We start from the raw sequence: 14,988 nt of genomic DNA, 5'->3' as shown, positions 1-14,988 counted from the left end.
TTTCAGGTGTAACAACACGATTCAATACTGGTATAGACTGAAAAATAATCACTATAGTAAGTCTACTTATGCTTAACATCCATCACCATGTTTATAATGTTTTTGACAAAAGGGAAGTCTAAAACTTTTGTTGTCATAATTATTAGTCTTTTCTTTTGTACTAATGTTCCTGGAAAAGGCCCTTTTCCATCCAAGTCTGCATTCTTAGTGCTCTGATCATTCTACTTTTTGTTTAAAACTTCGATCGATAGGGAACAGATTGGCTTGTAGTGTGTGAAATAGCAACCTAACTCCGGCTGAAAAGATAGCCTTTGTCCCAACAAGACGTACTAAATAATCTATACATTTCCCTGATGTGGAACACTAATTCTATCACATTATCAAATTAGCATCTCCTTTTTAAGTAGCAGAAAAGTTATAATCCTAAACCAACAAGGAAAGAAAGACTCATCCCTGTTCTCACCAGAGGAAACCCTGGCCACGCCAGTATTGCCTCATCAGAGCAGGTCTTCAACTCTCAACTGTTTAGCAGTCTTGGAAATAAGGGGAACAAAAGCACCCCTCTCCTCTTGTGCTGGATTTAGTAAATGAATATGCAGGAAGCAGTGCATTTTCTGACCTCCAAGGCAGACACCATGGCACCTGAGCCTGATGATCTTGTGTAAAACAATCAGGCGGCTGGATAAAAACATCTCTCAGGCTGTGGTATCCAAAACAGCTTTAATGTGTGGTAGAAGCAAGGTAATTCTAGTATGTGCTATGTGTGACATCTTCCTCATCAACAGTAAACCAAGTTTTATTTAGAATCACTGCTGGCTAAACTCTTTAAATCCATTGCAGCGGCTAGACCCCATAAGAATGGTTCTTGACTTTAAGTCGTTTTTCCTGCTTGCTTTAAGGATTTAAAATAATTCTGCATCCTGCAAAAGAACTCAGAATAAGCCCCCAGAATTCTAAGAACAAGGAAAAAGATTATCATCGTCACCATCCTGAGCAGCAGAGGAAGAGATCGTTTGAGAGCTTTTTATACAACAGTTCTATGAAGTCAAAATTACTCCTATCCTGGGAAGTATTCCCATAACATTCCATAATTCCAAATGAGAAATTTGAGACCTGGAGAGGCTCAGTAACCAGCCTAAGGTCAGGACACAAGCAGAAAGTGTCAAGACCAAGACTGAAACCAATATTCAATGCCTGTAAAGTATATTCTCTCTCTGCTCCTCTTTATTGTATTATGAGATAATGAGAGGGTCTTTGAAGTAACGGATTAACAGTTAAACTAAAAACAGTGACATATACTTTTCAACTATGACATTAGCCTCAATTTAAAAATAATACCCAATGTCGACTGGAGCATGGTGAAGCCAACATTCTTACGTTGCAATCATGGTATAAAGGGATATGAAACTTCTGGAAAGCAATTCCGTTATCTGAGTGAAGTGACTACAAATATGCCCAGGTTTTGATTTACTTAAGCTACTTTTGAGAATCTGTCACAAGAAACTTCCCCCAACTTTCACAGTGAGAACTGCCCATCATAGAATCATTTACATATATGATACAGAGGTACCCCACATATTTAAGAGGAATAGTTAAAAGTCGCTGCACATGCTAAATGTAGTAGTCATTAGAAGTGATTACTCATGTTAAGAAGCAATAAGACAGGACATAAACTTAGCTGGATTTTATTTGAAACCACAAATAAAAAAATCAGTAAGGGGTGATTTTATTTTTATTTTTTTATTTTTAAAATTTTTTTTTCAACGTTTTTATTTATTTTTGGGACAGAGAGAGACAGAGCATGAACGGGGGAGGGGCAGAGAGAGAGGGAGACACAGAATCGGAAACAGGCTCCAGGCTCCGAGCCATCAGCCCAGAGCCCGACGCAGGGCTCGAACTCACGGACGGCGAGATCGTGACCTGGCTGAAGTCGGACGCTCAACCGACTACGCCACCCAGGCGCCCCCAGTAAGGGGTGATTTTAAAACTTCTACAGGCTAAACTTTTTAGAATTTAGCCGACTTCTATAATTAAATGAAGAAACAGTCAGCTTACTCTTCACCACTATTTGTTGTTTAAAAGATAAAAACTATCTCAAAACGACAGTACAATTATTTAAAATTTAATGCTTGGAGGAACGTGTTTGTATGTGAAACAATGTCTTCTGTATCATCTAAAAGACCATTTGCAAGTAGAATATGAAGGAAGTCAAGGCTCTCTGCAGTCAGAGCATATTATAGCAGCTAGAAACCTTAGTGGTCGATCATTTTAATTACACAGAAAACTAGTCTCAGAGAGGTTACATGAGCCACCAAAGTCATCGGCTGTTTGGACACCACTTCTTAACATCAAAGCTGGTCCTACAAAAGCGAACACAGTGACTTCTTCTCAGTGGGCTCATCATAATACCAGGTTAGTTTCATGATTCACACTTTACACTTCTTTTCTCATTTAATCAGGAGTTAATTCACCATTCTGGTAACCTTACTTGTCAAAGGCCACTGATACATCAAGGGTCAGTGATATGGTTTGGAAATAAGGCACGATGTCAGTACAACATTGTGAAAAGGAAAAATGTCTAATGCTAATAGTTTATTGTGCAAAGGGGATATAGTATGCCTAACAGAAAAATATCACTTATAAGTTACTAAGTTAATAAGTTTACGTGGTTATAGACTTGAGACATGAAAGAGGAATGACTTTCCATATTTCACATTTAATTCAGATTAAGATAGGCATATTAGATTTATTTAACCAGCTCTTTTACTGTGACCAATATCAATGGCACCTTCCAAAGCACAAAAAAATCACACACAACTACTGGCCAAAACAAACCTGAAAAACCTGCATTGTGAAAACCACAAAAATTGTTGAAACTGAAGAAGATCTAACTAAAAGGCAAGACCTCCCATATTCATGGACCAAAATACTTGATATTGTAAAAATGGCAGTACTCCACAAATTGATCTATAGATTTAATGCAAGCTCTATCAAAACCCCAGCTTACTTCTTTACAGAAATTGACACAGACCCAAAGGTTCATATGGAAATTCAAGGGACCCAGAATATCCAAAAGATCTTCAAAAAGAACAAGTTAAAAAAACCTCACACTTCCTGATGTCAAGGCTTATTATACCACAGTGATCAACAGTGCCATTTTAGCAAAGAGACACACAGATCCACAGAACGGATTTGTGAGTCCAGAAATAAATCCTCACATTTACAGGCAACTATTTTTAACAAAGGTGCCAAGACATTTCAATGATGGCAAGACTACTGTTTTCAACAAATGGTGCTGGTACTACTGGATATCTACACGCAAAAGAATGAGATTGGACCCTGTATTTCATTGAAAAAAATACAGACCTAAGCCTAAGAGCTAAAAGTATAAAAATCTTCTAAGAAAACACACGCATAAATCCTCGTGAGCTTGCATCGAGCAATGGCTTCCACACGGAGCATCAGAAGTAGACAGAAGATCAAGGTGGCCGAGGAGGGGGACCCTGAGCTTACCTCCTCCTCCCCTAGACACAGCAAGGCTTCAACTCTATATATAATAACTCTCTGAGGATGCCCTCAAGACTAGCAGAACAGCTCTTCTGCAGCCACAGATAAAAGGAAAAGCAACATCAAGAAGGGTAGAGGGGCAGAGATACAATATGCATGGGACCCATACCTCCAGCACAGCAGCACACAAGCAGGAGCTCTATCACAGGCCCAGAGATCCTCCTTGAGGAGCAAGGGTTGGTTCAAGCCCCACATTGGGCACCTTCACCCTAAGGGCCTTGTTATAGAGTCCCTATAACATCTGTGTTTGAAAATCAATGGGACTTCAACCCTAGGAGAGCTGGAGCACTATAGAAAGCCACTACTCCATTCTTAAAAGGCCTGTGCACAAACTTAGTTGCTCTGAGACACAGCAAAGCAGGAGCAGTTTGAAAAGCACCTGGGCTATAAATGAAAGACATTTGCTAAGTTTAAGACATGTGCTGAGGAGGCAGGGATTATAGGAACTTTCTCCAGGATGGAAGTGCCAGTGAGTGCCATTTTTCTGCCCTCCTGCCTAGCTGGCCCAACACTGGTGGACTCCACTTCTGACATTCGTCCTCTACATCACTAGCACCACCTGCCCTGCCTCAGTACTCCCCTGTGGATGTGCCCTCTTCAACACATCTCCAAAGTGGCTCCAGCCCCATCTCACCCAGCAGGAGGCCCTAGTTGCGACCAGTCTCCCCCTCCCCGCCACCACCCAAGGAGCTTCCATCTGCAACATGCAACAGGCAACCTCAGGCAGAATGGTACCCTTCCAAAGCAGCTCCTTCCAGGAATTGGGGGAGGACTAGCCCCACACACCGGTTTGTCCACAAAAGCAAGGATCCAATGAATGAACACACAGCCCCAAAAAGGAAGCACCATGGAATGCTTCATTTTGATGACCAGGGCGGGGGGGTGGTGGTGGTGGGGTGGGCTTCTGGGCCCCACAACATGGAAACAAACATAGAGTCAGGCAAAATGAGGAGACAGGAATATGTTCCAAACACAAGAACAAGACAAAATCTTAGAAAAAGAACGAAATGAAACAAAGATAAGCCACCTGATAAAGAGATCAAAATAATGGTTATAAATAAACTCATCTAATGCAAGAGAAGTATAAAGGAAAAGAGTGAGAACTTCAATAAAGAGATAGATTACGTTGAAAATAACAATCCTAGCTAAGAATGCAATAACAGAAATGAAAAATACACTGGAGAGAATCAGCAGATTAGAGAATTCAGAAAAATAGATCAGTAATCTGGAAGACAAAGTAGTGGAAATGATCCAAGCTCAACAGCAAAAAAGAAAAAAAGATTTTAATGAGGATACTTAACGAATCTTCTGAGATAACATCAAGGATACTAATATTTGTATTCTGGGGCTCCAGAAGGAGAAGAGGCAGAGACAGGGACAGAAAATATACTTGAAGATATCATGGCTCAAGACTTTCCTAACCTGGGGAAGGAAGCAGACATCCAGGTTCAGGAAGCACAGAAAGCCCCATACAAGATGAATCCAAAGAGGTCAACAACAAAACACATTAATAATTAAAATGTCAAAAATGAAAGATAAGGAGGGGTGCCTGGCTGGCTCAGTGGGTACAGCATGCAACTCTTAATCTCGGGATTGTGGGTTCAAGTCCCACAACGGGTGTAGAGATTACTTAAAATCTTAAAAAGATAATAATAAAAGATAAGGAATCTTAAAAGCAGCAAAAGAAAACCAATTAGTTACATGTAAGGGAACTATTATTAGGTTATCAGCTGACTTTTCAGCAAAAACTGCAGGCTAGAAAGGAGTGGCATGCTATATTCAAAGTCTGAAAGGAAAAGATTATCATTCAGAGTTGAAAGAGAGATAAAAAGTTTCCCAAACAAAAGTCAAAGAAGTTCATCGCCATGAAACTGGCCTTACAAGAAATGTTAGATTTCTTAAAGCAGAAAAGGCCATAACCAGAAGAAATCAATGAAAGAAAAAAAAACATCTCAGTGGTAAAAGCAAACATATAGTAAAAATAATGGGCCAACCACTTATAAAAATAGTGTAAAGATGAAAAGACAAAGGCAGTGAAATCAATTGTATCTACAATAGTTAGTTAAGGCATACCAAAATGAAAAGATGTAAAATATGACATCAAGTACATCAAACATTGTGAGAGAGGGAGTAGAAATGTAGTGCTTTAAGTAACCACCAATTTAATACAGACTGCTACATATATAGGGTGTTATATATATGTAAATCTTATGGCAACCACAAACCAAAGACCTATAAGAGATACACCAAAAAAACAGAGAAAAGAATCTAAACATAACACTAAAGAAAATCATCAAGACACAGGGAAGAGAGCAAGAGAAGTAGAAGGAAATAGAACTACAAAAACAACCAGAAAACAAAATTGTAATAAATTCATACTTCTCAATGATTAAATGTAAATGGACTAAATGCTCAAATCAAAAGACACAGACTGGCTGAAAGGATAAAAAACAAGACCCATCTATATATTGCCTACAAGAGATTCCCTTTAGATGTAAAGACACACAGACTAAAAGTGAAAGGATGGGAAAAAAATAAGCCACACAAATAGAAACAAAAAGAAAACAGTCAACAATACTTCTATCAGACAAAGCAGACTTTATAAGAAAGACTAACAAAGAAGGGAATTACATAACAATAAAGGGTTCAACCTAACAAAAACAATTTAACAATTATAAACATCTATGCACCCAACATAGGAGTACCTAAGTAGATAAATCCAGTATTAACAGACATAAAGGAAGAAATTGCCGACAGTATAAGAGCAGGGGACGTTAACACTCCACTTACATAAGTAGACAGCATTCAGAAAAAAATCAATAGGGAAATAGTAGCCTGAAATGACACACTAAGCCGGATGGAATGAACAGCTATAAACAGAACATTCCATCCAATACCAGAAAAATACATATTTTTTCAACAACACACGGAACATTCTTTAGGAGAGAGCACAAGTCACAAAACAAGTCTCAATAAATTTAAGAAGACTGAAATCATTTCAAGAATTTTTTCCAACCAAAATGGTATGAAACTAGAATAAAAATTAGAAAAAAAAACTGGAAAAGATACAAACATATGGAGGATAAACAACATGTTACTAAACAACAGATCAGTGAAAAACTCAAAGAGAAAATAAAAAAAATACCTTGAGACAAATGAAAACAGAAAAACATTCCAGAACCCACAGGATGCAGCAAAAACCTGTACTCTGCCCACACCACCCAGAGTAACGTACAGATTCAATGCAATCCCTATGAAAATGCCAATAACATTTTCCACAGTACTAGAACAAATAATCTGAAAATTTGTGTGGAACCACACAACACACCCCAAATAGCCAAAATAATCTTGAGAAAGAAGAACACAGCTGGGTGTATCACACTCCCAGATTTCAAACTATACTACAAAGCTGTAGTAATCAAAATAGTGTAGTCTTGAAAAAATAGATACATAAACCAATACAACAGAACAGAAAACCCGTAACTAAACCCATGCATATAGGTCAATTCACCTATGACAAAAGAGGCAAGAAGATAGAGTGGGGGAAAGACAGTCTCTTCAATCAATGGTGTTGGGGAAACCGGAAGCTACTTGCAAAAAAATAAAACTGTACCCCTTTTTTACACCATACACTAAAATAAACTTGAAACGGATTGAAGAGCTAAATGTAAGACCTGAAACCATAAAACTAAAATATAGGCAGTAAACTTTGACGTCAGTCTTGCCAATATGTATATATTTTTTTGGATCTGTCTCATCAACAAAGGACAATAAAAGAAAAAACAAACAGGACCTTTTGCACTGCAAAGGAAACCATTAAGACATGAAAAGGCAACTACTAAATGGAAGAAAATATTTGCAAATGATATATCCAATAAGGGGTTAATATCCAAAATACATGAAGTTTTATCATTCAACACCAAAAATGAAACACAACCAAATCAAATAAGAGTCCAAATAAAAAGTGGGCAGAGGAACTGAATAGACATTTTTGCAAAGACATATTGATAACAGATACATGAAAAGATGCTCCATGTCACTATTCATCAGGGAAATGCACATCATAACCTCTATGAGATACTGCTCTATACCCATCAGAATGGCTATTACCAAAAAGACAAGAAATAACAAGCATTGGTGAGGATGTGAGGAAATCGTCATGCACCACTGGTGGGAATGTAAGCAGGTGCCACCACTATGGAAAGGAGCAGGGTGTTTCTTCAGCAAATTAAAAATAGAAATACCATATAATCTAGCAATTACACTTCTGGATATTTATCTCAAGAACATGAAAACACTAATTTGCTTTTGTTTGTATTTTTGTTTGTTTGTTTGTTTTTTAACAACCAAATGCAGCACACTCGGCCAATATGCAGCCCAACACGGAGCATGAACTCACAACCCTGATATCAAGATCTGGGCTAATACCAAGAAACAGACACAACTGACTGAGCCACCCTGAAATTTCAGGCACCCTGAAAATGCTAATCTGAATAGATTTACGTACCCCTAGGTTCACTGAAGCATTATTTGCAACAGCCAAGTATGGAAGTATCTTAAATGCCCATCAATAAACGAATAAAGAATAAGTTATACATATACATATATACGTATATATGTATATGTATGTATGTATATGTATTACCATAGATATATATATCTTGCAAGTAAACACACACACACACACACACACACACACGCACACACAGTGGACTATTACCCATAAAAGAGAATGAAAAGATGCTCAACATCATTATCCATCAGGGAAATGCAAATCAAAACCACAGTGAGATACCATTTCATACTCATTAAAATGGCTATCATAAAGAAAGATAAAAGCCAGTGTTGGCAACAATATGAAGACACTAGACCCTTCATACACTGTGGTGGACATATAAAATGCTGCACTTTGGAAAACATTCTGGAAGTTTCTCAGTTAAACAGTTATCATACCATCTAGCTTCCTATTTAAGGCAATCTGATTTTTTTAAATTTTTTAATGTTTGTTTATTTTTGAGAGACAGAGAGACAGAATGTGAGCAGGGGAGGGACAGAGAGAGAGGGAGACACAGAATTGGAAGAAGCCTCCAGGCTATGAACTGTCAGCGCAGAATCCGACATGGGGCTTGAACTCACGAACTGTGAGATCGTGACCTGAGCCGAAGTTGGATGTTTAACCAACTGAGCCACCCAGGCACCCCAAAGGTTATCTGATATTTAACATAAAGTCATCCTACAGCATATTAGCTCTCTTTTTCTCCCAAATACCAGGATGTGCTAAAAACTTAAAGCAAAAGAAAATAAAAATCTCCAAGTGTGTAAAATAGTTTTTGTTGTTGTTTTTAAATCAGAAAAGATTTGGTAAAAATATATTAAAACTCAGGTGACCGGGGAACTTTAGAATTTCAGTCACTTTGGATGGTTGAGTCTTCTCTAGCTTTAAGAACTTAGAAAAGGTTAACACTTGTGATATAATTCCCTCACACGCCCCTGCCTTATTAAGCTGAGAAACTGGACACAACTTGGAAACAGTGAGGATATTCATTATTACCTGTATTACGTTATCCACCCTATTTTCTTTAATCACTATCTAAATACAGGGCATCCCAAATTTATACCTCCTGCCTAATTTCCTGAAGAGAAGGCCCTTGTTCATTTCTGGCTCACCACTATATTCTTAGCACTCAACACTGTCACAAGCATGATAAACTGTAGTCAATGTGCTATGATACTTTTCTCCCTTGTAAATTGACATTGTAATCTTCACTGCATGTAGAAGCTACGTAACTGTCTTATAACTGGACATTTAATAAGAGGATGCAGGTGGCAACATGGGGACCTGACTGGCTATAGATTAAATACAGGAACTGCAGTGAATACACTTTATGAATCTTTATGGCTTCTCAAGAGACAAAACTTTTAGATTCCCAGTTGTGGTTCAAATGGGTGAGGCTGCAAGCTGTCTTAGAGACAGATCCAAGTATGTTCAGTAGAAGTGTAAAAAAGAACAGAAAAATGTTAACCTGCTGAATAGTTAAAAGGTATTAAAACCTGATGTGGAGATTTAGCGGTGAAAGACTACCCAATTTTAAAAGAACATTTATTGTAGAAAACGTATGCTCTCCACTTTAGATCACATTTAAAAAAAATCATTTTTAAAAAGCTAAAATTATCGATTAATAAAACATCCTTTGGGATCAGATAGCCTGTCAATCATGCTGATCAAGTTTTAACCTATGCCGGTCCCAGCCATAATCAGTTGAGTTTATGGCACAAACCTGAATTCCATTTTAAGCAAAATAGTGAAAAATCATTGTAAGTACATTTAAGTGCTTTCAACGATAACATGACTTTACAAAAAGATACTTTTTTTCTCTCTCCATATTTAAAGTTGTCACTTACCCACATTAAAAGCCGTAAACAGATTTTTTCTTGAGGGACCTAAAAAATAAAAGAAATATTTGTAAAATATTCATGTTTTGAATGAAATATCACACAAAAATTAGCTATTTTAAAATTTTTTCTTTTTTAAAAAACAATTTTTTAATGTTTATTTATTATTGAGAGAGACAGCATGCAAGCAGGGGAGGGGCAGAGAGAGAGGGAGACACAGAATCCGAAGCAGGCTCCAGGCTCTGGGCTGTCAGCACAGAGCCCGACATGGGGCTCAAATGCAAGGACCAAGGGGTCATGACCTGAGCCTAAGTTGGACACTTAACCAACTGAGCCATCCAGGCGCCCCTAAAAATATTTTCAAAACAAAAACAAAACAAAGAATATTTTCTAAACAACAAAAAAGGTATTTTGAAAAGCAATTCATTATCTAAATTTTAGGTTCCATATGGGAAATACCAGTGAAATAGAGTCAACTCTATCAAGTATCTTCTATGTATAAAATGATTTTTCAGGGGTGCCTGGGTGGCTCAGTTGGTTAAGCAGCCGACCTTGGCTCAGGTCATGATCTCATGGTTGTGGGTTCGAGCCCTACATCAGGCTCTGTGCCGACAGCTCAGAGCCTGGAGCCTGCTTCAGGTTCTGTGTCTCCCTTGCTCTTTGCCTCTCTTCCACTCACTCCCTGTCTCTCAAAAATGAATAAACATTAAACAAATTTTTTAAATGATTTTCCAAATAACAGAATGATAGCTTAAAGGTGATATGAATTCACGGTCACAAGTTAAATATGATAGGAAATCTAGAGTATTTTTTTTCAGTCAAGAACAGCTGCAATGTGAATGTTAACAGTGCTGAATTTACACACATATTACACACTTCATGCTATTCCACTGCTGACACAGCAAAAAGGGCAGGGCGTTATGACAGCCAGCCAAGAGTGTGTGATTTCTAAAACTGCCAGGCATTAAATCCAGCCCACGTGCTGTTTAGCTATGAAGAAAAAAATACTGAAGCTTTTTCTCCAAACTGACACAATATGAAACACAACGGGGGGGGGGGGGGGGGTCCTTCCGCCATGTGTATGTATATCAAATCACCAAATATACTACAATTTTATTTGTAAAATTGTAAATTTGTAAAATTGGCTAATTTAACTATACGTTATTAAGCTTATAAAGAAATACAAGTGATGGTAACAAGTACAGAGCTACAAAGGTCACTAGAAGAAAACTAGAAAGTGCTTCCACTTGACCAGAGATTGTCATTTCTAGAGTGTCATCACCTACAAATTGCTACAATAGCTGCCACATTCTATCTGCGGAGTTTTACAGACACTGTCACCTCTTAAAATCTGTGGCCATTATTAATGAAAATCACTCATCCCCACTTCAGTAAAAACTGTGTGATACAAAAGCTTGCAAATTCAATAGTGAGACGTTTTAGAACATTGGAGTTCCCTATTCTGTATAGTTACTGGTGGAATCATCAAGTTCCAATTCTCTGGAAATTATTTAGTATCCAATTTTGACATCTGACACCTCTTTTAAGTTACTGGTGTATGTTTCAGATGCTGGGGCTTTATCATCATCAATAAAAACCGCAGATTCCCACAGTGATGTCATTCCAGCCAGAATGCCATCCTGGCAAGGGGTCGTCTGATGCATTAGAAACTTATTTAAGACCATGGACAGATAAGAACTTGCTGGCACACTGGAGAATCTCCTTGCCCATATTTATGCCTATTTTCTCTTCAATGGTGTAGAAAAGAGAAAGCATTGATAAACGTTCACTAGGTGATGAACCTCAAGTTACTACAGGATTCTTTACATACGTACACACAGAATATGGAAAAGGATGAGCAATGGACACTCTCACACTGTGTTAAGAGACCAACACCTTTCTGGAAAAGTACTGAGTCACATATTAACAATTTCAACACGATTCATACAGTTTAACCAGCAATTCCTCTTTCAGGGATATCTCATAGAAGTCATTAGAATCTGAAGTGATGAATGTTCACACTCAAAAATGTCCGCTCACCTCAGTACCACATGCCATAGTCATAAGCCAGAAATTGTCCACAAGTATGGAATTGGAAAATAGACTATTTAATAGCCCTTTAAAATGAAGACGCTCTTGTGATATGCCACTAAATTAATAAAAAGCAAGACACAGTCAAGTATACACATTACTTTTAGGTTTACTTATTTATTTTGAGAGAGAGAGAGACAAAGGGGGTGGGGCAGAGAGAAAGCGGGGGAGAGACAGAGACAGAGAGAGACAGAGACAGAGAGAGAGAAGGATGGAGGGAGGGAGGGGAGGAGAGAGGGAGAGAAAGAAAAAATCCTGAGCAGGTTCCCTAACAACAGTGCAGGGTGTGACACAGGGCTGGGACCCTGCAAACCGTGAGATCACGACCTGAGCCGAAATCAAGAATCCGTTACTTAACCAACTGAGCCACCCAGGTGCCCTGAGAGTGTACACATTATGACCTGAGTTTTCTTGAAACCAAAACCAAAACCAAAACCAAAACCAAAACCAAAACCAAAACCATTACGGAGAAAAAAATGGAGGAAATGCAACAGCTGTTTGTGGTTGATGGAATAAAGGAGGACCCTGTATGTTCCTGGTTCTCCCTGACACTTTAACATATGAGTGTGTGCCACCGTGGCTACTGCCACTTTCAGTCATTGTTAAAAGAAGAGGGATAAAGGGGCGCCAGGGAGGCTCAGTCGGTTAAGTGTCTGACTTTGGCTCAGGTCATAATCTCACGGTTTGTGGGTTCAAGCCCCATGTCAGGCTCTTGGGTGACAGCTCAGAGCCAGGAGCCTGCTTGGAGTTGTGTCTCCCTCTCTCTCTGCCCCTCCCCTACTCATGCTCTGTCTCTCTCTCAAAAATAAACAAACATTAAAAAAAAAAAAAGGAGAGGAATTAGGGGCACCTGAGTGACTCAGTCAGTTTGAGTGTCCACCTCTTGATTTCAGCTCAGGTTATGATCCGAGAATTTTGGGACTGTGTCCCATGTCAGACTCTGCACTGAGCGTGGAGCCTGCTTAAGATTCTCTTTCTCTCCCTCGGCTGCTCTACCCCACTGGCTCTCTCTCTCTCTCTCAGAAAAAAAAAGTAGAGAGATTAGCAAATCAAAAGCCTAATTCTTACGGGATCAAAAAAGAGGCTCATGACTATATCTTATAATCGTAACTACTGACTTGTACTTGCCTTGAATCTAAGATAAAAATTGACCTGTGCCAAAGTATAATTACTGCCTGTAAATGGTGTCTTCAAGGCAGATATTCTTTGGTTATACTTGGCAATATGTTATGTGTCCAGTTTTGACTACTTCTCTTGCCTCCCTTACCTGTTCACTTACACAAACCACAGTATTGCTTTCATTCAACTGTTATTTTCTAATTGAAATTATCTATAAAGAAAACATTTACAATCTATTTGTCCTTTGCTTTTATGACTAATAAAAATCAAGAAAATTTGTTAGATAGATCTTAACCCAGGATTGAGGTAATGTATACACATTTTTAGTTCCCCTCCCCCATCATTATTAATTGCTTCTTGCTCTGTAACTAAGCAATTGCATTCGGTTAAAACTGAAACACTGGAAGATCTTTTTTCCTGTCATTGATAAAATGATTATATCCCATAGTAATTAGAGTAGATCCCAGCTACCAGTAGTGTAAATAAAATAATTTTGTAAAAAAACCTAACAACCGCCACGTCTAATATGGATCAGAGATTACAGCTCAAGTCTCTCATTCCTGTTTCTTTCAGGTAAGAAATCTTTCGGTTCACTAAGCACTAACCCACCTTCTACTGTGCTTCAGACCCACTTCAGACCTGGCGATAAAGCTTCATGAAAACACTCCGTATTAAGTATATACCATATATTTTGTAAACCCGAGAGTTATTCTTCGTAGCCGCGGCAATCACTAACTGAGTAATAGAAAGAAGGAGAAGAGAAAAAACAGGGGGAAAGAAACAAATAGTTTGGAACAAAGGTGGGAAGTAAATTGTGCATTTCTATCTCATTGTTCCAGATCACTATCTTAGAATAATTTAACTCTGGAAGTCTTAATTATCTTCACCTTATACCTGTGTTCTGTCTCCTGATTTCTATGTATCAAGTTTTAACTAGAGAACCTACTGACTCTGTGAAGAAGACTGACCTCCTTGGTGTTAAAATGTATTACGTGTCCTTTTTCGGAGAAATTGTTCGTAAACAACGGTTCACTATGCCATGAGACTAGTTGCCAATTTTAACTTTATACAAGGTAAGGACTTAAATATTTTCTCTCCCAGTTTTCTCTGCAGTGAGGAACATACCTTTTGGAGGAGTTTTTAGTAAGTGTGCATGAGCTCTGGGTCCCAAAGGCTTCAAATATAAGGATCCTGAGGAACCATTCTGAAATGCTGGTTTGGGAGGTTTTTCCTCATACTTGATGACAGTGGCATTCCCAGCTGTAATACGGAAGCGTACATTTTAGTTTGTAGATAAAGACAGCATTGATTTTCCACAATCTGTTCCTTTCCCCTTGAATCAACAAGTGCTCACTAAGCACCCCACAATATGCCAGTTATTACTGCACGTTAGCAATATGAAGCTAATGCCATAACCAACGTGACCACGCATCCTGGCATAATCCAAGTTTATGTGTCTTCTCCAGTCAAGTTTTCATCCCAAATCAAAGCTGGAAGACAAATCATACGGCCGTCCGTGCCGTATAACAAACACGCCTAAGGTGCAGCGATGAAGAGCATCCATCTCCACGGGGACAAGGCAGATGTGCCAATAATCTAATCATAATAAACAACGGCAGCCAGCTGTGTTAAAATGTGAGAACGACGACGTACAAACTCCATGACAGTAACAAGGATGAGAGCTGGTCCAGATCCTTCCTTACTATATCCAGGAGGTAAAACTCCCTCATTTGCCCTGGAACATGGTACCCGAGTCCTAAAGCTAAAACACAAAAGTAAGTCCCACCTAAATAATGAAAAACATCTTTAACTGACATG

The 14,988-nt window shown here is 38.5% G+C and overlaps 1 protein-coding gene across 5 annotated transcripts in view; it reads right to left on the bottom strand.

The window, feature by feature from the left end:
* MTUS1 (microtubule associated scaffold protein 1) overlaps positions 1-14,988 on the bottom strand; it is a 172,172-nt gene that overhangs the window by 57,914 nt on the left and 99,270 nt on the right. For 4 of the 5 annotated variants that reach the window (XM_043559960.1, XM_043559969.1, XM_043559978.1 and 1 more), the window contains 2 exons: positions 14,296-14,430; positions 9,970-10,008 (listed from right to left, as the gene is read on the bottom strand). In XM_043559960.1, the coding sequence (XP_043415895.1) occupies positions 9,970-10,008; positions 14,296-14,430 (174 nt within the window). The remainder of the gene's footprint in view (positions 1-9,969; positions 10,009-14,295; positions 14,431-14,988) is intronic. The other variant, XM_043559987.1, reaches the window with a different exon arrangement.

The sequence above is a fragment of the Prionailurus bengalensis genome, chromosome B1, assembly GCF_016509475.1.
Source record: "Prionailurus bengalensis isolate Pbe53 chromosome B1, Fcat_Pben_1.1_paternal_pri, whole genome shotgun sequence".
Lineage (NCBI taxonomy): Eukaryota > Metazoa > Chordata > Mammalia > Carnivora > Felidae > Prionailurus > Prionailurus bengalensis.
This window is presented reverse-complemented; position numbering and strand designations above follow the sequence as displayed.